This window comes from Neovison vison, chromosome 6 (genome assembly GCF_020171115.1).
Source record: "Neovison vison isolate M4711 chromosome 6, ASM_NN_V1, whole genome shotgun sequence".
Lineage (NCBI taxonomy): Eukaryota > Metazoa > Chordata > Mammalia > Carnivora > Mustelidae > Neogale > Neogale vison.
Window position 1 is genome coordinate 120993758 of NC_058096.1, and position 21399 is coordinate 121015156.

General features: G+C 48.4%; 1 protein-coding gene across 4 annotated transcripts in view; it reads left to right on the forward strand.

The window, feature by feature from the left end:
• The window catches only part of MYLK (myosin light chain kinase), a 177736-nt gene that overhangs the window by 54652 nt on the left and 101685 nt on the right, over window positions 1-21399 (forward strand). For 2 of the 4 annotated variants that reach the window (XM_044252187.1, XM_044252185.1), the window contains exons 4-11: window positions 5727-5775; window positions 6663-6828; window positions 7811-7976; window positions 9705-9723; window positions 10737-11272; window positions 11834-12040; window positions 16725-16859; window positions 20322-20474. In XM_044252187.1, coding sequence (XP_044108122.1) covers window positions 5727-5775; window positions 6663-6828; window positions 7811-7976; window positions 9705-9723; window positions 10737-11272; window positions 11834-12040; window positions 16725-16859; window positions 20322-20474 — 1431 coding nt within the window. Of the gene's footprint in view, window positions 1-5726; window positions 5776-6662; window positions 6829-7810; window positions 7977-9704; window positions 9724-10736; window positions 11273-11833; window positions 12041-16724; window positions 16860-20321; window positions 20475-21399 lie in introns of those variants that run through there. The other 2 variants (XM_044252188.1, XM_044252189.1) reach the window with 2 other exon arrangements.

Below are 21399 nucleotides of genomic sequence, written 5' to 3' on the forward strand. Positions count from 1 at the left end.
CCTGGAGGGTGACTCCCAAAGTCACCATACTCTACCGCATCTTCCAGTGCCCCTGGCCAGGGCCACTCTGGTCGTCACTGTGGATGCTATGGCCTTTCACCCCCATTCTCCCTGGTCTCATTTCTTGGCTCCTCCCCTGGCCTTAACTAGTGGCTCCCAGTTCCAGCCTCTCCATTCATCAGAGGGTAGTGACTGTGCTATTTGCTGGGCTTGAAGGGCAGCAAGTGTTGGTTCTTGCCCTCAAGAGACTGACTCACCTCACATTTCATTATTATATTGCTGTTAAGATTCAACATCCGGATATATTTATGAGGTGGTAACTGTGTGGGATGTTGTGTGGGAGACACAGTACTCGGTCGAATCCTTTCTGCAGGAACCTGGTTGGTCAGATGGGACATCAGCACATGAAAAGCTAAGAGAAAGCGCAACTCCAGCCAAGGGAGTGTGGGCTTGTTGGCCAACAATCCACACATGGGCTTGTAAACTCAGAGGAGAAGGACACCTCTGGAGGCTGAGATGGTCTATGATGTCTTCTTGGAGGAAGAATTTGGGCTAGTCCTGGAAGAACGAGTCAGATCTAAACGCGGTTTTTTTTTTTTTTTAAAGATTTTATTTATTTATTTGACAGAGAGAAATCACAAGTAGATGGAGAGGCAGGCAGAGAGAGAGAGAGGGAGGCAGGCTCCCTGCTGAGCAGAGAGCCCGATGCGGGACTCGATCCCAGGACCCTGAGATCATGACCTGAGCCGAAGGCAGCGGCTTAACCCACTGAGCCACCCAGGCGCCCTGTTTTTCGTTTTCTGTATCCCAGTGCTCTTTATAACTTGTCTTGCTATATTATCTTACTTTAAGGTTATTTTGTACTTTTTTCAAAAAGATTTTATTTATTTGAGAGAGAGAGAGAGCACAAGCAGGAGGGACAGGTGGAGGGAGAGGGAAAAGCACACTCCCTGCTAAGCAGGGAGCCTGACTCGTAGTTCAATCCCAGGACTCTGAGATCAGGACCTGAGCGGAAGGCAGACACCTACCCTAGTAAGCCTCCCAGGTGCCCCTTGTACATTCTTTTTTATATCATATGTCCACTTTGCCATTGATCTTAACACTATCCCTTTTTAGGCTATCTTAATATTTTTCTTCTTTTTAATTTCTTTCTCTCTTTATTGAGAGAAACTCTTTATTGAGTTCTTTTTTCAACTCTTTTTATTTTTAAGAGTCCAGATGAATACCTATCTCCTTTCATTTTCCTGGACTTCTAGTACCTTGCATGGCTTGATCACTTGCTTTTAAATCCAGATAATGGCCATGAGTCAGGGCAAGTGTCATCCTATCTTCTCACTCACCTGAGCATTTACACCCTGAAACAGTCATGCTTGAACACTTAGAGAATGAAATAAGTATTATTATAGTTTACTTTCCTTTTATTTTTTGTTACTATTTTAGTTCGGGCGTTCATTTATTTTCTTTTTGAGATCATACCTGGGTGGTTAGCAGTGAACGCCATGGATAGCATGGGAACATTACTATCTGTTATTTAAAAATGGGCATTTTTTTCTGATTAAAACCACTGTTTTAAGAAATCCTTAAAATTCCCTTTGAAGCTGGCTGTAAGCAGGACGACTGCTCCCTGATTGGCCTGGAACAGCCCTCGTTTGCTCCTGTTGTCCCTGGAGAATGATTAATTCTGTCCCTCCCAGTGTCAAGAGTCCCTATTTGGATGATAAGTTATATCATCACGTATTTTGGAAGCATTCGGTCTCCTACCATCTTGATCCCATTATTCCCCTTGTCGGCAGCATCCTCTGTCCCAACCCAGTGTCTCTGTATGCTTTAACAAAAAGTGCTAGTTTCCCCCGCTGTTGAACTTTTCACTCCTAAAACCTGCCAGCACTCTCTTTTACTCGTCCTTGAAAAACCTAAGAGAACTGTTTAAATACTTTCAGTGCCTTGGCCTTTTTTTCCCCCCTCACTAACTCGATCCTGTCTTCACCAATTCTCTTAACTTGCTCTTCTATTTTTGGCATTTCCATCCTAACCCCCTTTCCACTTATTTTTCTCCATAGACTTACTGTTCTGCCAGATTTCATAGTTTCACAAAATTAATTTTGCCTTATCTGACAACTTGCAACTTCAAATTTTTACCTATAAATAGACCTTGTTAGTTATCTTAGCCCAAATTCTCTTTTCGTTTTGATGTCAACTCACTGGTGTCAAGTCACATTAAACTAAGCACCCACTTCATTGCTAGCTGACTGCTTGCTGTGTTACCTTCGGGTCGGTCATAAACTGCTCTCGCCCGGATACAGAAGTACCTTCAAGCAGTGTTCTTTTGCTCTTCTTTTAGGCAATGCCATATTTTCCCTTTTTTTTAAGGAATAAAAGAATTTTAGCATTTGGATTAAGATGTTCAGCTCCCAAGAATCTTAAAAATGCTTGCTCTGTTTTTTATTGTAGTTCAAGCACACATAAATTTACCACTGCAGCCATTTTAAAGTATACAATTCAGTGACATTAAGGACAATTCACCAAGTCGTGTGACCATCCCCACTATCTAGTTCCAGAACTTTTCATCATCCTGAACAGAAGCCCATTCCCACTGAGCAGTCTTCCCCATCTGCCTCTTCCCCCTAGGCCCTGGCAACTACTGATGTACTTTGTCTCTCTCCACTTGCCTCTTCTGAACATTTCGTCAAAATGGAATCAGACGTTTTTCTGAGTCTGGCTTTCCTCACTTAGCAGATTTTCTCAGGGTTCTTCCATGTCGATACATGTGTCAGAATAGCATTCTGAGGAATAGCATTCCTCTGTTTGGCTGAATAATATTTCATTGTATATATAGACCGCATTTTGTTCATCCCTTCATCAGATGATCAGTCTAATTTTTATCAAATCTTTGCTCCGATGTGAAGTGAGTGATAAGGTAGCATGATAAGGGGTGGCTGGGTGGCTCAGTGGGTTAAAGCCTCTGCCTTTAGCTCAGGTCATGATCCCAGGGTCCTGGGATTGAGCCCCGCATCGGGCTCTCTGCTTGGCGGGGGGCCTGCCTCCCCACACCGTCTCTCTCTCTGCCTGGCTCTCTGCCTATTTATGATCTCTGTCTGTCAAATGGGTAAAATCTTAATTTAAAAAAAAAAAGGTATCTTAAACAACAAATGCCGTGAACGGTACATAGATATTTTTCAGAGGGAGCCTCAGTGATTGGGTGTTTGGCTGACAGGTGCAAGAGGCCCTATTCACCTGCCCACCCCTCCTTTTTTTTCTTTATTTTTGGTAACTAGACCTCTTGTTTTTGTCTTTACTGTCATATTTATAGGTTTTAAAAAATACAGCTGAACCAATTCCTCATAGTCCCACCACCCCACAACAATCACTACTAATAAATTTCAGTGCATTTTCTTCTGGTTGCTTTCCTGTGTTTTGATACTTTATTTTACTTTTTCCTAGTTAAGATCACACTGAATAGATGTGTTGTAACCTGCTCTTCTTTTCATAAAAATCCCTTTATTTCTCAAGGATTTGAGTCCTGTAAGGATTTGGGCACTCTCTGGATACTTCTGTTGAATGAACAGGAAGTTCTCGTGGGAACATGGTTTGAGAGCCATCAGCTTATAGGTGATATTTAAAGTGATTGGATGATGTAAGACCTCCTGGGGTTGTGTGGGGAGGGGGCAGGAATACGAAGTGCAAAGCAAGGACCCAGGTCTCAGCCCCGGGGCACTCCCAAATGCAAAGGCGGAACAGTGAGCGGAACAGTGAAGGTGATTGAAGACTCGGCACCCGGTGAGAGCAGGAGAGTCTGGAGGAGAAAGCACTTGGGAGTGGAGTGGCCCCATGGCAAATACTGTTGAGCACCTGAGTGCCAGGGGACAGGATTGCCCCCTGGGTCTGGCAAGATGGCAGTCAGGACAAGCTCAGGGGAGTACAGAGGCTCACTGGCCAAGTGGAACGTGCTGAAGAGAAACACTGTCATATCGTGACCTATTTCTGCCTGTCTCGTGGACTCTTCAACATGATTTGATGGCAGAATAAGATGTTTAATGGTATACCTTCCTGATTATTCTTCCTACTGTGTGACGTTTGCCCTGTTTCTAATTTTTACTGTTACCAGCACGACTGAAATGAACAGCTTTGTAAACTTTCTTTTCTACTTTTAGCATCATTCCCTTTGATTTTGAGGCCCAGAAAGGAAGGTGCTGGTCTAAGACCAGAGACTCTTCAGACCTTGGGGTTCTCATTTGCTCCAATACTTTCATTTTTTTAAAAAAAAACTAATTATTTATTTGACAGAGAGAGAGATCACAAGTAGGCAGAGAGAGAGGGGAGGAAGCAGGCTCCAGGCGGAGCAGAGAGCCCAATGCGGGGCTCGATCCCAGGACCCTGGAACCATGACCTGAGCCGAAGGCAGAGGCTTTAACCCACTGAGCCACCCAGGCGCCCCAGCTCCAATACTTTTAAAAAGGACTGACTGGATGGTCCTTTCTCCAGCATCTGGAGGGCTATTGTCTGAGGGGCCCCAGCATCTTGCTGGTGATGGTCAGTTGGGTCCTCCCGGCACAAGTTTCTCTTTTTATCTGCTTAGAAGTCCTTTTAACCTTGAATACACTATTGAGTGACAAGAACCAAACCCACATTATGGAATGAAAACCGTACACAACTCGTGACAGAGTGATGTTAAATAGAGATACATGGATAATCATTGTCAGTGGTGTGGAACCCTAGCTTACATGTAATGCTGGTGTTTGCTATTAATCCTTTCTCACTAAGGTTCTTTAATCCTTGAGCCAGATACGCCAAAGGAAACACGCAGCACCCATTCCCATCTTCCTACGCATTCGTACAGATGTTATGGGTTCTGGAATTTAAGGAAGTTTACCCTTTCCAGTAAACACCCTGCAAATTTCCCATTGCAGTTGCCTACTGATATTCAGGGAATGACTTCCATGCTTTCTGTGTGTGCCTTGGGTGGGGTTTTATAAACATTCCCAGCTTGTGGCAAAAAGAGAACAACTCCCAGGCTGATCACTATCTCAGAAATGTCCTCCTTTCCCCCTGCACGTTATGGCCACTTCCTGTTCCTGGTCACATTAGGAATGGTCCCTCTCCATGCCCGCGTCTGACTGGGTTTGCTGTTTAGCCACATCCTGTCCGGCATGACAGCACCATACCCAGGACCCGCAGTGTCCACAGAGCTGCTGGTGTGGGTTCTGGTGAGCCCAGCACCAGGGGTCTGCTCCATGCTCTCAGGACAGATCTTGCTGTTTGCTGGGCCACACGTGGGAGGATGGAATGGTGATATCCAGCGTGAATAGATCCGGTGAGAGAGATGTATGTGCATCTCCCTCCCTCCCTCCGCCAGGGTCCTCTTCTAGAGAGGTTCTGGATCACCACCGATAATTCCCAGAGTAGAAGGTCCATTGGCTCAGCAGAATGGTTGAATGATCTAGAACAGGTGTGCATGGATACTTTTCTGCACTAATACTGGCTCTATGACTCCTTTTTCTCTTCTATTTAAGAACTAGAAGGACAACTTAGTACCAGCCTTAAGTGATACATGTCAGGTGTCCACCCTGGTGTCCTGCCTGGCCCAGGATGGGCTCAGTCAAGGTGAACTATTTCCTGGCATTATCCTACCCTACTTCTGTGGTTGACTCTTCCTGACCTTCGTTGCTCCAAGTTGGTGGCTCAGACCCGACTCTACAAGCCTCTCTCTTTCTGTTTCCTCCTCACAGGGGGCTTTATGAAGAAGCATGGTCAGCCTGCTGTTTCTAAAACCTTGGGGTAAGTTGTGGGATGTTCAAACCAGGGTAAGGGGGGCATTAGCTCTTTCTGCTGACCTGACAGAACAGGTCTGGGGCATAAGTCTTCCTGGGCATCCTGGGCTGTAATAGCAAAAGCCCCCTGGGATATGATGTGGCTGTCGCACAGTGCCTCCTGACCTGCTAGCCTGTGGGGATAGCCCCTTTGAGCGGTCTAGCTGCCACACACTGAGGGAGTGTACTTTGTGCCCAGAGTCTGCAGGGATCGCTGACAGTTAAGGCAATAGTCAGATTTAAGTAAGCAGACCTGGAAGAGGCCTTTCATATGGGGCACTTCTTAGGGAAAGGAAACCTTTGCTGGTAAAGATAAGTAACAGTAGTTGCTGTAACACGTCAGCCCCCAAATAGCAACAGTTTAACACAGGGAAAGTTTATTTCTTGCTCAAGCAGTCAACTTGGGTATTCTACAGTCAGAGAACGTTGCCATCATCATTCAGGGACCCGGGCTCCTTCCCTTTTGCCGTTCCATCATCTCTTGGCCTTGGAGCCTTTCTTGGATCTTCTGCATCCAGCCAGAAGGATGGGCAAGAGAGAGCATGGAGAATCTCACAGGGGCTTTTTATGGGTTTAGCCTGGATGTGGCACACATCACTTTTGCTTATGGCCTGTTGGCCCGAACCCAGGCTTTGGGCCAGAGCTCAGTAGACTTCAGGTATACTTACCACAAAGGAAGCTAGTACATGAAGTCGCACTGCATGATCGGGGGTAGAGGAAATAGGTTTTGATCCCACAGACCTTTCTAGAAGGTGCATGAGGCACAGGATTGGGAAGGCTGCCTTTTGCTGGTAGCTAACCCAGCTCAAGTGACGTAGGTGAGGGCAGCTGGACTCTCTGCTCATTTCTTTCTAGGGACAGATTCGCTGCCCCTGCCGTGGAGACTCGTCCTAGCATCTGGGGAGAGTGCCCACCCAAGTTTGCTACCAAGTTGGGCCGAGCCATAGTCCGAGAAGGACAGATGGGACGGTTTTCATGCAAGATCACTGGCCGGCCCCAACCGCAGGTCACCTGGCTCAAGGTGAGATTTGATCTGCCCCAACTCTGGCCCTGGCCCTGGCCCAGGGACCCTGAATGTAGAGGGTTAGGCCCTTGGACCAACGGGTGTCCATCTGTCTGATCAGTCCCTTCTGCTCAACCGTAGATGGTTCTCCAGGGTTCTCTGTATGCCCAATATCCATGCTTGTCCCTGCCTCTATATGCACATTCTGCCTCTGTAACTCAGCCCACCATGTCCTAGAATCCACATACTCCCCAAACAGCATAACATTTCTGAGTCAAAACAGACCCGACCATCTCCAGAGAGTGGAATTTGAAGTCATGAGACTAGGTTTCAAGCCACAGCTCCCTCATGTATAAAACATGTGATGCTGGGCAAATCATTTGGTCTCTTGGAACATTGGTGTCCTTATCTGTGAGACCAGAGATGATGCCAGCTCCCTCAAAATACTGTTGGGAGTATTTCATTCGGGGCCGGTTGGTGTGAAGGCATAGCAGAAGGGCTGGAGGAGGGGGAGTGGCAGCAGCAGGGGGCGTGAGAGGTGGGGTGGATGTTCAGCAGGGCAGGGAGGAACCTTGGGGAAAGCTTGGGGTAGAGGCCTGTGGGACTAGCTTTCTCACAGATGGGAGACCCTGACCAAAATGAGTGAGGGGACACCTTTTTCCTATTTTGTAATTCTGCTGGACTGAGCCTGGGAAAAGAGTAAAGGAGAGGGCGGCCAAGCAGAGCGAATGTGAGGAATGTAGGTTCCCCACCTTGAACTAGGGCATCTTTGAAACAAGCTCACACACCTGCTCTGAGCCAGACCTGACACCGCCACACCGCACACACGGATCTCGAGTCAGGGCCCATGGATTGTCCAAAGACTGCTCTCTGAGCACACTGACAGAGCCCAGAGCGGAGAATGGTGCTGCCCAGGCCTGGTGTCCATCCCAGCCAGGCTTGGAGGGTGCCATGAAGTAAGCAGGTTTCTCTGACCCAGCTGCCCTCTTGCCATCCACAGGGAGAGGTTCCCCTGCAGCCAAGTGCCCGTGTGTCTATGTCTGAGAAGAATGGGGTACAAGTTCTGGAAATCCACGAGGTCAGCCGCGATGATGTGGGCGTGTACACATGCCTGGTGGTGAATGGTTCAGGGAAGGCCTCCATGTCGGCCGAACTTTCTATCCAAGGTATCAAGTGGTGGGGAGCTCGTACAGGATGCCCCTGCCTGGTGTCTGTACCCTGCTGTTCGTTACAGATCCGTGTTCCACTGACCCACCCCCCTCCCCGAGCGTTCCCCCAGGGCCAGGATCTCGAACTCATGTCCCGGCGCGGTGCCCCACACCTGTGTCTTCAGTGTCTTTTTTCTCACTCACATTCCTTTTTGTACCTCTGATTGCCACCAGAAGAGTGGACATTCCAAATACCTTGCCATGACCCCAAATTTAACCTGCCTAAAATTTAACTTATCATCCTCTCTGTCCTTCCCATCGGGCGTTCCCTCAACTTTAAACTCTTTCTACCGCAGGATTCTGCTTTTCCTCTGCATCTGGACCAGACTTTCAGCATCTCCTTTGACCCTTGCCTCCTCCTTCCTGTAGGCATCCAGCCCTGTCAGTTCTTCCCTGGAAATCTCTTTGAATCTGTCTCCTCTTTACATTCCCCTTGGTTCTGCCAAGTTCCAGCCTGTGGAAGCAGGAGTATGGGTGGGGAAGGGGGTTGACATCACTCTCTCGAGTGGGAACCTTGAGCAAGGTGGGGTTTGGAGAAGCAGGGAGGGAAACAACCTTCACTCTCCTCCCCCTTCCTTACCTTTCTTTCTCCTATGATTTTTTTTCTTCCACATTCCCTTCTCTTTTCAGAAACTGTTTCTCCTTGCTCTCTTTACCACTGTTGCCTGGAGTGTTTTTCGTAACCCAAAGAGTATTGTTCTGTGTTGTGACACAGGCCATATATATGGATATAAACATATTGTTTCCGTTAAAACAGTCCTGAGTTGTACCACACACAGTACACTGGTATTCTCTGTTTCATTCTACACCACCAAAAGTCCTGGTCTGGACCCAGGAATGAGACTTCACAGCTCACCGTGGGATCGGACCCGCTGTTAGGCATTAAGAAGAATGGTCAAGCCACACCCCTGACTTGCCCTAGCTCTGAATTAAAGAACTTCTCCCTTCCCAAGTACTTAATGACAAAATGATATGCTGCCTGGGATGTGTTTTAAAATAACTCCCAGAAGAAGCTGCTCTGAAATCCAAAACAAAAAGGAATTAAAAAGGCAAAATGGTGCTATTTCCTTAATCTGAGTGATGGCTTTCAGAGGTGGTTATATCCTCTCTACTATTGTACATTTTGAAATTTTCCATAATAAAATCTTTAAAAATGATGCATCAGGAAAAATAATATATATATAGTATTTTTTTTCTTTGAAGAACTGAATCCAATTACACTTTCTCTGTACATTTTTAAGGCAGGTATTTGTCAAAACAGATCATTTGGGAAGGTTTTTTTTGAGGGCCATAGTAACTTAAACTGTTTGGGTTTGAAATTTTCAGATGTTTGTTTTGGTTTGTCCCTCAATTGGTTTCCTTCTGTGGCCAGTGAATGGGACACGTCCCATGGCACAGGGTATGGTCACCGAGACTTCCAGAGAAGGCCCAGGGCAGCCGTGGAGGCCTCGACGGTGTCTCAGAGCTGGAGATCTGACCAGCTCCCAGTTCATCCGGTTAATCCAAGCGGTTCAGCACCAGGGATGCAGAGGGAAGGTGGGAGGAGCGTAGATGGGGGCCAGGCAGAAGCTGGGGAGGTGAGTACTCCCTAAGAAATGAAAACCAGTGCTGTCTTATCATTGTCTCTTCTTGGTACATAAGATAGTCCACTAGTCCACTAACAGTCTCCCTTCTCCCTTCTTCCAGGTTTGGACAATGCCAATAGGTATGTCTAGGCTTTGTCATCACTGTTTCCATCGTGACATGCCCTGCAAGAAAAGAGAGGTTGTAATGGAGAAATGCCCTGAGTTTCTGAGTCCCTACATAGGAGGGAGGGCTGACAGTCAGGGCCCATGTTAGGCTTGGCTTTGTTCTCCTGCCGTGGTAGGCCACACAGGCTTTGGCGCAGGCTTGCCAGCACAGTGAGACTCGAAGACACAGTGCTGTCATCTTTCTCAGCCCCTGGCCAGTCCCAGTTAGCTGTCACTAGGAAGGGCGCTGGCTAGATGCCTGGCAGAGGGAAAGGGCTTTTGGCAGAGCTGCCTGAAGTTAGAGTTACAAGCTGCAGCAGGTCCGAGGCAGAGGAAGAGGTTAGAGGGTCTCAGAAACCCTTCCTGAACGCTTGATTTTTGAGTTCAGGCCCTTGCAGGGGAATATTAGCCAGGAAAAGCTCAGGGAGGGTGTTCCCAGCATGACAGTAGCATGTGTGAAAGTGGGGAGATGAGAGCCAGGTGGGCCCCCCAGGGGCCCCAGAAGAACATCGGTGTGGCAGCAGCCTGGCAGGCCGTAGAGATAGTCTGGTGAGGTCCAAGAGGCTCACTCAGGGCATCCTTGCGGGCTCCGTTGAGAAGCTCGGTCTTATTCTCGCGTCGGCTGTGCTGCCATGCAGGCCGTGGATCAGAGGGCAGCCGGGACTAGGGTGAGGCGATTGCATAGTGGAAACTGGGGTGGTGCTCAGGGGTTGGGGGGCAGAATAAAGGCAGACTGGATAAATGCAGATAGAACAGGCTCTGGATTGAGCTGAGAGGCAAGGAAATGGCAGGAATGGTGGCTTGCCCTTTGCCTGGGGAATCTGAGAAAGCTGCAGAGAGAGACTTTTTTACTCCTGCTGTCTTCATTCATGGGCTTTTGTGATCCCTGGAATCCATGCTTGTGATGGGTAATGCTTGTGAGTTACCAGATAACCATTCTCTTTCCCCTTACTCTTTCCCATTGCCCTTCCCAACCACCACCAAACAGGTCACTCGTGAGAGGAACAAAGGCACCCAGTTCAGATATCAGGAAGGAAGTGACCAATGGAACCACACAGGGGACGAAAGTGGACAGCCTGGAGTCTGCCGCCGAAAGAAGGAACTGCTCCAGCGCCCAGAGAGGGAGCTCCCTGACCTGGGCCCCAAGTAGCCAGCCTCAGCCCCTGCAGGAGTCCCAGCCAGAGCTGTCTGAGGACTCATCCAGGAAGGCCCTGAAGAGCCCCATCTTACAGAAGACTTCTAGTACCATCACCCTGCAGGCTGCAAAAGTCCAGCCGGAACCCAGAGCACTGATCTCAAGCACCCCCTCGTCTTCTGGAGAAGAGAGGGAGTGGCCAGCTGCACCCCCTCAAGCCACTCACCCTACCAGGCAGACTGGTCTGGGAAGCCAGGAGGTGGTGAGCAAGGTTGCTACCAGGAAAATCCCCATAGAGAGCCAGAGGGACTCCACCTTCCCCAAATTTGAGAGCAAGCCCCAAAGCCAGGAAGTCAGTGAAGATCAGACAGTCAAGTTCAGATGTGAGGGTGAGTAGAGCTAAGGAAGGTCAGGGTCCCACCCTGCCCCACCAGTGTAGCCCCTGGGAGGTCACTCCCTCCATCAGCCTGCAGTGGTATCTGCCCAGCCCCTTGGACTAGAACCCAGCCCACCCAGAAGCCACCTTATAGGAAGGACTCAGTCTAGTAACATACCTTGTTCTGCAGGAACACCGAGCAGTGGCCCCCTGTTCATTGTTGGATATGGCATCGGCCCTGTGTCCTAATTCTTAACCAACCTAGAGGGGAAAACTCATCATCACTATCACCATCAAAAAACAAACCACAGGGGCTCCTGCTCTTTCCTCCCTTCTGCTGGCTTTGGCTGATCTGGAGACCTGACTTGTCGCCCTACATCCCTCCTCCCCACGGACCCTGCCTCCTTCTTGAGACCTTTACTCATGCACAGTGCAGGGGGAGGGGTAAGAGAGCCTATTCAGGGGGAGGGCAGCTCACACCAGAACGAGCTTCTCCCTTGCGTCCAGCATCCCACCTACCCCACAAGCACAGTGCACTCTCAGGGAGCCTCACGTGCTTCACCTCGCTCTGTAGTTTCAGGGACCCCAAAGCCTGAAGTGACCTGGTTCCTGGAAGGTGCCCCCGTGAGGAGACGAGAAGGCATGGTTGAGATTTATGAAGAAGGCGGATGCCATTACCTCTGCCTGCTGAGAGCACGGCCCAGGGACAGTGGGAGCTATAGCTGCACGGCCTCCAATGTCCAGGGCCAGGTGTCCTGTGGTTGGAACCTCCTGGTGAAACGTGAGTACAAGTCTCCAGTCATCCTGGGTTCTCTCTAGGGGAGCCATCCATGCAGGAGTGTCACCTCTTTCTGCCCCCACACAGGGTGTACAAGCCCATAAAAGCATCATCCCCACCCACATGCCAAGCCCAAAGTCATTGCTCCAGGACAGGTGACTACTGACAGGGAGTTCACATCAGAGTCACCTCAGAATAAGCATGCCCAGCCCTGGCGACAGCTTCCTTTTCTGGGCCCTTCAGCTGTCCAGGGAGAGCCATGACTCACTTTTCTAACCACAGAGAATCAAACATTCGCTAAATATACGCGTTGAGAGTCATATGAGATGATGTGGGATCCTGCATCTTTTATGTTTATTGTAATAGCTGTTTATGAAAGTTGTGCTGTTCCTTGTGGGGATTTAAACACAATACAGTTTTATGACTCAGAAATAAATGATGTTTTAATGTTTTTAAAACAAAATTGACATTGTGCTGTTTGTATACTGCTTTCTGTTCTACCTTGCTCATGTTACATGAGCATTGTTCTATAGATTTCTTTCTAGATCACTTAATATTATTCAAAAACATGATTTTCATGGCCATATAATGTTTCATAAAATAGTGTATCTGATGCAGCCATCAAAAGAAATGAAATCTTGCCATTTGCGATGACGTGGATGGAACTAGAGCGGATCATGCTTAGCAGAATAAGTCAAGCGGAGAAAGACAACTATCATATGATCTCTCTGATATGAGGAAGTGGAGATGCAACATGGGGGCTAAGGGGGTAGGAGAAGAATAAATGAAACAAGATGGGATTGGGAGGGAGACAAACCATAAGTGACTCTTAATCTCACAAAACAAAGTGAGGGTTGCTGGGGGGAGGGGGGCTGGGAGAAGGGGGGTGGGGTGATGGGCATTGGGGAGGGTATGTGCTTTGGTGAGTGCTGTGAAGTGTGTAAACCTGGCGATTCACAGACCTGTACCCCTGGGGATAAAAATATATTATATGTTTATAAAAAAATTAAAAGATAATTTAGAAAAAAAGAAAAAAAAGAATAGTGTATCTGATTACACTTGTTCTTACTATTAAAGATTTTGATTGTTTCCATTTTTTCACTATTGTAACAAAACTGTGATAAATATCTTTGTACCCATCTATCTCTCTACAAAATTTCCTTCTTATTTTAAGTGCAATTCAGGGACCCTTGACCCATCGAGTAACATATTAAACTACAAGGAGAGAGTCCGCAAATTTCAGGCTTTTAGAAGTTCAACGGATAAATAACCGTTGCCTGTTTTTGTTTTTTTTTTTTTCAACAAATAAATTGCAAGAAAAAGAGAAAAGGAGGGACAACCAATAGGAAACTTAGGTGAAAAGAGACGTAAGATATCAGTAATCACAATCCATGGACTTTGTGTGGCTCCTGATAGAGACACCTTTTAAACTTTGTTTAATGAGAACACCAGGAAAATTTGAGCACTCACAAGGTATTTGATAGAATGGAATTAGTGCCATTTTTAAGATAGGATTGCAGTCTTTTTTTTTTTAATGCCTGTGTATTTTAGAGATATGAGTTACTTACTAGTGGAAATGATAGATGATATTTGCTTCCAAAATAATCCGTGTGTAGTGGGAGCTGGTGGGAGTACAAATGAAATGAGAGGGGCCATGAGTTGATAATCATTAAGTCTGAGAAACAAGTATATGGTAATCCACAGTACTGCTGTCTTTCCTAGTGTATATATTTGAAATTTGCAATAATAGACTTTTCCGAAAAAAGGAAGGAGAAGAACTTAGTGGTTCATCCCTACAGTGGGATTCCATGCAGCCAGTAAAACGAGTATCGCTGACCTATGGACTCTGATGGTGAAACAGGTCCAAGATGCTAGGAAGGGAGAAGAGCCAAGCGCAGAGCTGTAGGTGTCCTATGTATTTGCATAAAAGGAAGAGAATCTGTGTAGATATGTGCAGAGATGCCTATGCGTACATTAAACATTTCTGGAAGGGTCCACATGTTGCCTCAAGGAAAGGAAACTGGGGATGCTTAGGAAGAGGTGGGGAGTAGTCTTACGTCTCACCACATGCGTATTGTTGATTTACTTCTTTTTTTTTAAAGATTTTATTTATTTATTTGACAGAGATCACAAATAGGCAGAGAGGCAGGCAGAGAGAGAGAGAGAGGAAGGGAAGCAGGCTCCCTACCAAGCAGAAAGCCTGATGTGGGGCTTGATCCCAAGACCCTGGGATCATGACCTGAGCCGAAGGCAGAGGTTTTAACCCACTGAGCCACCCAGGCGCCCCGTTGATATACTTCTTAATTGGCATTTTCACTCTGTCCATGAATTTCTTCTTAAGAAAGAGTCTCCATTCCATTTGGAGGTGGGAGTGCCTGTAGGGTTCACAAGTCCAAGAGCCTGAGCCTCCTCAGCTGACCCTCCGTGCAGGGGATGGACCTGCGGCATCATGTCCAGCAAAGGCTAAAAACCCACAGGCTTATGTTGGAGTGGCCGCTATTATTACGAAATGGAAGCTGTGCATTGAGACTATACTTGCCGCAAGTTTGGGGTGAAAGAGAATGTGGTCTTCAAAGCTCCCACAGAACCTGGGACAAACAGGGCGGGAATTACGCATGCCGCCAAGCCAGCTCTTCTTACCAACAGTCAGCGGTTGGTTTTTGAATGCATGCCCTTCAGAATGTTGTGAGCCTTTGGTTAATTTCCAGAGTTCTGAAAAAGTGGTTTTTGACTGTTTTGGCCAGTGTTCTTGTTGCTTGTGTGGAGGAGCGGATTTTCGGGAGCCCTTGCTCTGCCCTTGCAAAAAAGTGCTTCTGGGCTCCCTCTCCCTTTGGAGACACTGAGTATTCTAAAACCTTTCTGGACAACTTCACCAAGAAGTCCCCTGATGTGTGTTCTTTCTGCTTCTCTGGCATTACCTTCTTTCTCTGTTTTCTCCTGTTACCCCATAAAACTCTGTCTCCCTTACCAGGACTTCTCTGTCCATCCCTTCCCCGCTCCCCAGAAATCTTACTTAATGATGATTCACTCTCCCACCATTTCTTCCGTCTGCCCCCCTGCCTGCATGCAGAGACCTCTCCTTTCTCCCTGCAAGCATGCTCTGGTGAAAAAGGAAAGAAAATCTGCTTTTTGCTCAGTGGCTCCTTAAGCTCCCACTCCATCTCTCCACTGTCTTCCACCCCCAGACTCGTGGCAGGTCTCGCCTCCATGTGTAGCTTCTCCTTGATGGTTAACAGCCAACACTCCACAAAAGCTTGCTCAATGTGGCAGGCTTTGTGCTAACCGCTTTACCTCTGTTGTTCCATTTAGTTATTATCCTAGCAGTCTGAGGAGCTAATTATAGTCACACCCATTTTCCAGTTGGGAATACTGAGCCGCGGTGAAGTTAAATGACTGGTCCAAGGTCACAGGCCTTGTAAAAGATAGCCTGTTTCTAATCCATGTTGGCTTGACATGAAGTCCATGTTTTTTTTAATGGCTCCCAAAGGCCGTTCCCTGTGAGGAATGTGATGCTGGCCGAGGAAAGGGATAGCAGTGCGCACACCTCTCGAGGTAGTCAGTCCATCCCTTCCCTTGGCACCAGACCCAATCAGATGCACCATTGTTCTGACTTAGTTGCTCTCCCACGGCCTACTTGCCCATAAGGGAGCTCTGGTGTGGAGGAGGGAGTCCAGAGACAGAGGAAGAGAGCTGGGTGTAAAGCCTGCCTTTGCTGGCCAGACTATGACAAACTACTAACCAGGTCTATAGAATGAGCCAAAGAAAACAATCTCATGGCACTGTCACAGTCTCCTGTGGGAAGGTGCCTGGCATGTAGTAAGCCCTCGTGTACCAGCTTTTGTCCTTAAACCCCTACAATACAATATAGCTTACCTCTCACCGCTGCATGGAATAGCTTCTCCTGAGAGGCACAGGGGAGGCCTCTTCTAATCACCAAATCCCTTCCCCCTTCTCGGCTCCCAGCCACTTTGACATTTCTGCGGTATGTTCTGCTTGTGGAAGGAACCATCTATTCCTATTCCTCTTAATTAAGCCCCGCCCCCCCAATCTACAAAATGCTTCCCCAGTCCACCTGTTGAGGGCTTCTGGAAAGTTCTGCTCAATGGTTCTCAATGAAAATATGCCTCAGAGTCCTGAGGGAACTTAGGAATGCATAGCCCCAGGCCCCAGCAGTCCTGAGCCATTGGCTCAAGTTGGAAAACTAGGACACGTGTGAGTCTTTGTTGTTTGATCCAGTCCTGGGATTGGAAAAAATGACACTTTAAAATTGGAATGTCCTCCCCAGTGGGCATGTTTGTCTCTACAGTTACAAAGAGATTCTCAAGACTGTGCAGGTCCAGTGGGATGTGGTAAAGGAGAGAAGAGACGCTAGGGAGTAATGGGGGACCAGGAAAGCAGGGAAGAAGGAGCTCTGTGGGTGCTCCAGGACAGGCGAGGAGGAGCCTGAGTCCCAGAGGAGGGGGCAGGCCCATGTCCTGAGCACTTGTGGACCTGGGCTGCTCTGTGACCATGCTGGTTTCCACCACTGCTGGTTTCTCCGTCTCTGGCCCCAGGTCTCCACACCTGTGGTGCAGTCTGCCTCCAAGCATGCAGAGAGGTTAAGGCTAAGCCAGGCTCCTGAGAAAGCCTGGTGCCTGTGCCTGCCGGCTGTGGTCTGAGATGGCCCGTGTGTTCTCTGCCCTTGCAGGCCTGGCTGCACTGGAGGTAGCACCCTCGTTCTCCAGGGTCCTGAAGGACTGCACTGTCGTCGAGGGCCAGGACTTTGTGCTGCGGTGCTCAGTGCAGGGGACCCCGGTCCCCCAAATCACTTGGCTGCTCAATGGTGAGTTCCCCCTGCTCCAGCCCCCTGGGCCCTTTGGCCCTGCCTGCCCTCTCACTTGGCTTGGCATGAACCTGCAGGGTACAGGGAGCTCACGGGACCATGGAGTCTGCTATTGGCTGGCAGGGGACACCGGGCAAGTTGCTATTCCTATCTGAGCCTTGAGCTCCTGCAGCATGGGAATAATGTCAACTGCCTCCCAGGGTGGGGGCTGTGAAGGTGAATTAGATCCTTTATATGAAACAGCTAATGTACGTGGGTGCACAACCAACTTGGCCAGGCTCACAGTAGGTCCTCAATAAATATTTGTTGAGTCAATAAGTAAACAAATTAACAAATAAATGAACCATACTAGAAGTTACTCGTGGAACCTCACCTTTTTAAAAAATTATTATTTATTTATTTTTATAAAATTTAATTATTTCTTTTTCAGAGAGCGCACAAGCAGGGGCAGCTGCAGGCAGGGGGAGAAGCAGGCTCCCTGCTGAGCAAGGAGCCAGATATGGGACTCGATCCTAGGACCCTGGGATCTTGACCTGAGCTGAAGGCAGCTCAAGGCAGCCCCCTCAACTGACTGAGCCACCCAGACATCCCTGAACCTCACCTTCTATTTAGTGGCAGTTGGTTTTGGGATTTGTAGACCAGCAATTCTTTTTAATGTTACAGTCCTAGAGACCTTCCAACTTTTTTTTTTTTTTTTTTTTGCCAAGTAAGGTCTTCTGAAAAAATTTGCAGTCATATATTATCACTCTTCTCTTGGTAAAAAAGCCTTTTGATTCCAAAAGTATGGGAGAACTCTAATTTTAAAACCGAGAACAGGGGCGCCTGGCTGGCTCAGTCTGTTGGGCATCTGCCTTTAGCTCAGGTCATGATCTCGGGTTCCTGGGATCAAGTGCCGCATTGGGCTCCCCGCTTGGTGGGGAGCCTGCTTCTTCCTCTCCTTCTGCCTCTACTGCTCCCCCTGCTTGTGCTCTCTCACTCTCTCTGTCAAATAAATAAATAAAATATTAAAAAAACAAAACAGAACAAAACAAAACAAAAAAGAACTGAGAATAGTCCATCAAGTTGTTGATGTTGAATGGGGTCTGCTTTGGGAGCCCCTGCTTTGGGGATCCACAAGGAGGATGAAGGAAGAGCTCCCAGTCAGGAGACAAGGGCACTTAGCCTTCTCTGCCATCTAGGTTGGGGGACCTTGGACACCCTTCTTCAGTCCCCGGACATCAACCTCTTTATGGGTGAGGAGATGAGCTGAAACAGAATGTTTGGGACCCAGACCTCTCAGGGCTGATAGAACAGGCTCCTTTCGGACAGTGGCACCTGTCAGCTATGCACCAAATTGCCCCCAGCTGTTTCTACACTATTGACGTGTTACTTGTGAACCTCCCTAGTTGGTATAGTTTGCTTAGGCTCTGCTAGATATTATCTCTAGTCAGTGAGAAAAGGTGAATATAGTTTTCCCATGTGTCATATTCTTGGACAAATAAGTGACAATTGAAGTCACCCTTCCCTCTGCCCCTCGCTATGGACAGAGCTTCTATCGGATCCTGGAACTGACTACAAAGAGGCAGCCTCTTTGCAACTGGAACAGAACACGGACTTTAAGGACTAGTAATGCATCTGAGTAAGAGAGTTTCACTTCCCTCTGGCTCAGAATCCAGACCATGGGTCAAGAAACATTTTCCATAAAGCCAGATAGTAAGTATTTTCAGCTTTGCTGGCCATATTGTCTCTGTCACAACTTCTCAGCTCTGCTGTTGTGGCAGCAGAAAAGCAGCCAGAAACAATATGTAGATGAATAAGTGTGACAGTGTTGCAATAAAACTTTATTTATGGACACTGAAATGTGAATTTCATATACTACTCACAGATCACGAAATATTTTCCTGTTGATTTTTTTCAACGATTTAAACTCTGCAACAACTATTCTTTGCTTTCAGACTATACAGAAACAGGCTGCAGGTCAGATTTGACCCATGAGCAGTAGTTTGCGGACGCCTGGTCTGTACCCCTCAGGACCTGGAAAAGCCACCCTACCTTTTTATTTTTGGTCAATGTTGGCATTTCCACACCATTACCACTAGAGGGCGATCATGCTTAAGTTCTCTGGGCGGCTTACCAGTCTTCCCAGTCTCCTGGTGGGGAGAGTTCTGTGGCTCTCAATTCTGAGTGCCCCGAGCCCGCAACTCCTTTCTGGAGCCACCATCCTATCCCATGTGTGTAGAGCCAAAGTGTGTTATGCTCCAGTAACAAAAGAGATCTCAAACACTTTGTTGGCACGTTTCGACAGCAGAGGCACTTTGATAGATGTCGTGGAATGTACTGGTATTCTCAAGGAAGAGAGGTTGTAGAGTATCATTTCTTTTCACAAAAAGCCAAGAGCAGGGTTCAGTCCTCTCGGTCGCCCAATCCTGGCCCCTGCCTTTCCCCAGCTCCCAGCCCCACCTTTATGAAGGGCAAACTCTCTTCCTCCCCACTCTATGGCATGCTTGCTTGGCAGTCTCTGCAGACTGTCATGGAGACGCGAGGTGTTGCTATGTGCAGAAGAAAACATTGGACTGCAGGGAGAGGACTTCTTTCTGCACTTTCTCCTCCCCCCCCCCACCCACCCCCAGTTTTATGAAGTGCAAACCAGGACCCTGGGGCCTGACAGGGGAAGCAACTGACAGTTGCTTCCTATATGGTGAGTAGACACATTCCTGTTCTGAGGCCAGAATCCTCAGTGATGAGATTTTTTTTTTTCCCCCTGGAAATAAAAGCTCACATCCTGGAATGATAAAGTCCCAGGGATGTATAGCATTAAGGAAACCACTGACGTTCATAGCATGCACTTCTATCTCCATGCAGGACTTTATGTGTCCTGAATAAAGGGCCTCTCATGGCAGGGACTCTGGGAAGAAGGGGCCAGAGTCATTTTTAGTTTCCCATATTTATCTTTTCCATGAACCCTAAAATGCACCAAAATGCACCAAATTGCAGCATCAGATTGAGGTCACACACTTGCTTTCTGATGAATATCTGTAGTGGGAAATGGACTCATTATTTCTGGAGACGTCTAAAAGGAGCCAGGAGCCTCCTGTTGTGCCTGAGGCTGGGCTCTGGGCCAGATGACCCTGTAAGATTCTTTCCAGGCTCAGACTTCTGTGAAGTCCAGGCTATGGATGTTGGGGCTGTTCCTTTAAACAAAATGCACAGAACTATGCCCCCTTCCCTCCTGCATTTGCAGTGCTTCCAGAATCTCTCCCCACAGTCCTTCCAGCCCCAGCCTTGCTCCTGCACCCCAACAATCACTGTCTCCTTCATCTCCCTCCCTAACACCTGGCTTCCTCTATCCAGCTGGCTAGGGGATGGCCAAACACGTCGTCAGCCCAGTGGATCTGAGCAAACATGATGACATGACAGCTGCAGCCCCACACCGGGGAGCCCTTCCCACCCCCAGCCTGAGCCTTCCTGTGCTTCCCTCCACAGAGCAGCCCATCCAGTATGCTCACTCCTCCTGTGAGGCTGGCGTGGCCGAGCTCCACATCCAGGACGCCCTGCCGGAAGATGATGGCATCTACACCTGTCTGGCCAAGAACACCGTGGGGCAGGTGTCCTGCAGTGCCCGGGTCACTGTCCATGGTAGGAGCCTCTGGGTGCCTCTCTAGAAGCACCTTTGATGCAGACACCTGCTTTGGAGAAAGAGCACACTGAAGGCAGGCAGGTGGAGGCAATGGCCTCTAGAGGTCCACAGTCACAAGGCAAAGGCCCCCTCCCCACCCCCTTACCCCAGTGGGGCTGAGGGAGGATGCAGTGGAAAGAGGCAAGGGCTCCCTTGGCTCAAGATGCTTCCAGTGTGGTAAGAAGTCGCCTCACATGGAATGGTACCCCAGGAGGAGTACTCGCATACCCCCTTAGGATTCAGGGGGTCTCACAAGTGCTACCTCCCTCACTGGGGGCTTCAAGAGGGTCCCAGGATGTTCCCCTTTTCCTTGACCCCACTCCTTCCCACCAGCCTATGCTGGTTTTCATACATCAGCAGCCTGGTGTCCAGTAATCTGATTACTGGACAGTAATTACTGGATTATTGATCCGCACCCAGCCCTTAGTCCCAGGAAGTTCCAGGGGAGTCACGGCACTTGAAACAGAACTGTCTGGGCTGTGGGGTCGGCAGGCATGGTGATGGTACCGGGGGAATGCTCCCCGGGGCCGGGGTGTCCAGGTAAGCCTGCTTCCCTACCTTCCCCCTCCCAGGGCCTAGGTCCTTGCTCCCCCGCATACTGGCAGGAGACCATGTCTCTTCCCTCTGCCCCCTAGGGTTCAGCTCTTGGGGGGTGTGGGGTGGTGCTCCCTATAACGTGGGCAACTGCCTTCTGGGAGGACACACGACCTGGTTCCACCGAAAAGGGCAAGGAGGAAATCATGTGCTGGTTACTGCGTTAAATACTTTCTCATTTAGACCTCAGCAGGCCTGGGGAGGCCCACGCTCTCCCTTATTTTAGACCAAAGGGTCTGGAGGTCTCAAAAAGCTTATGCAACTCCCGCAAGCACACAAGCTGGTAAAGTC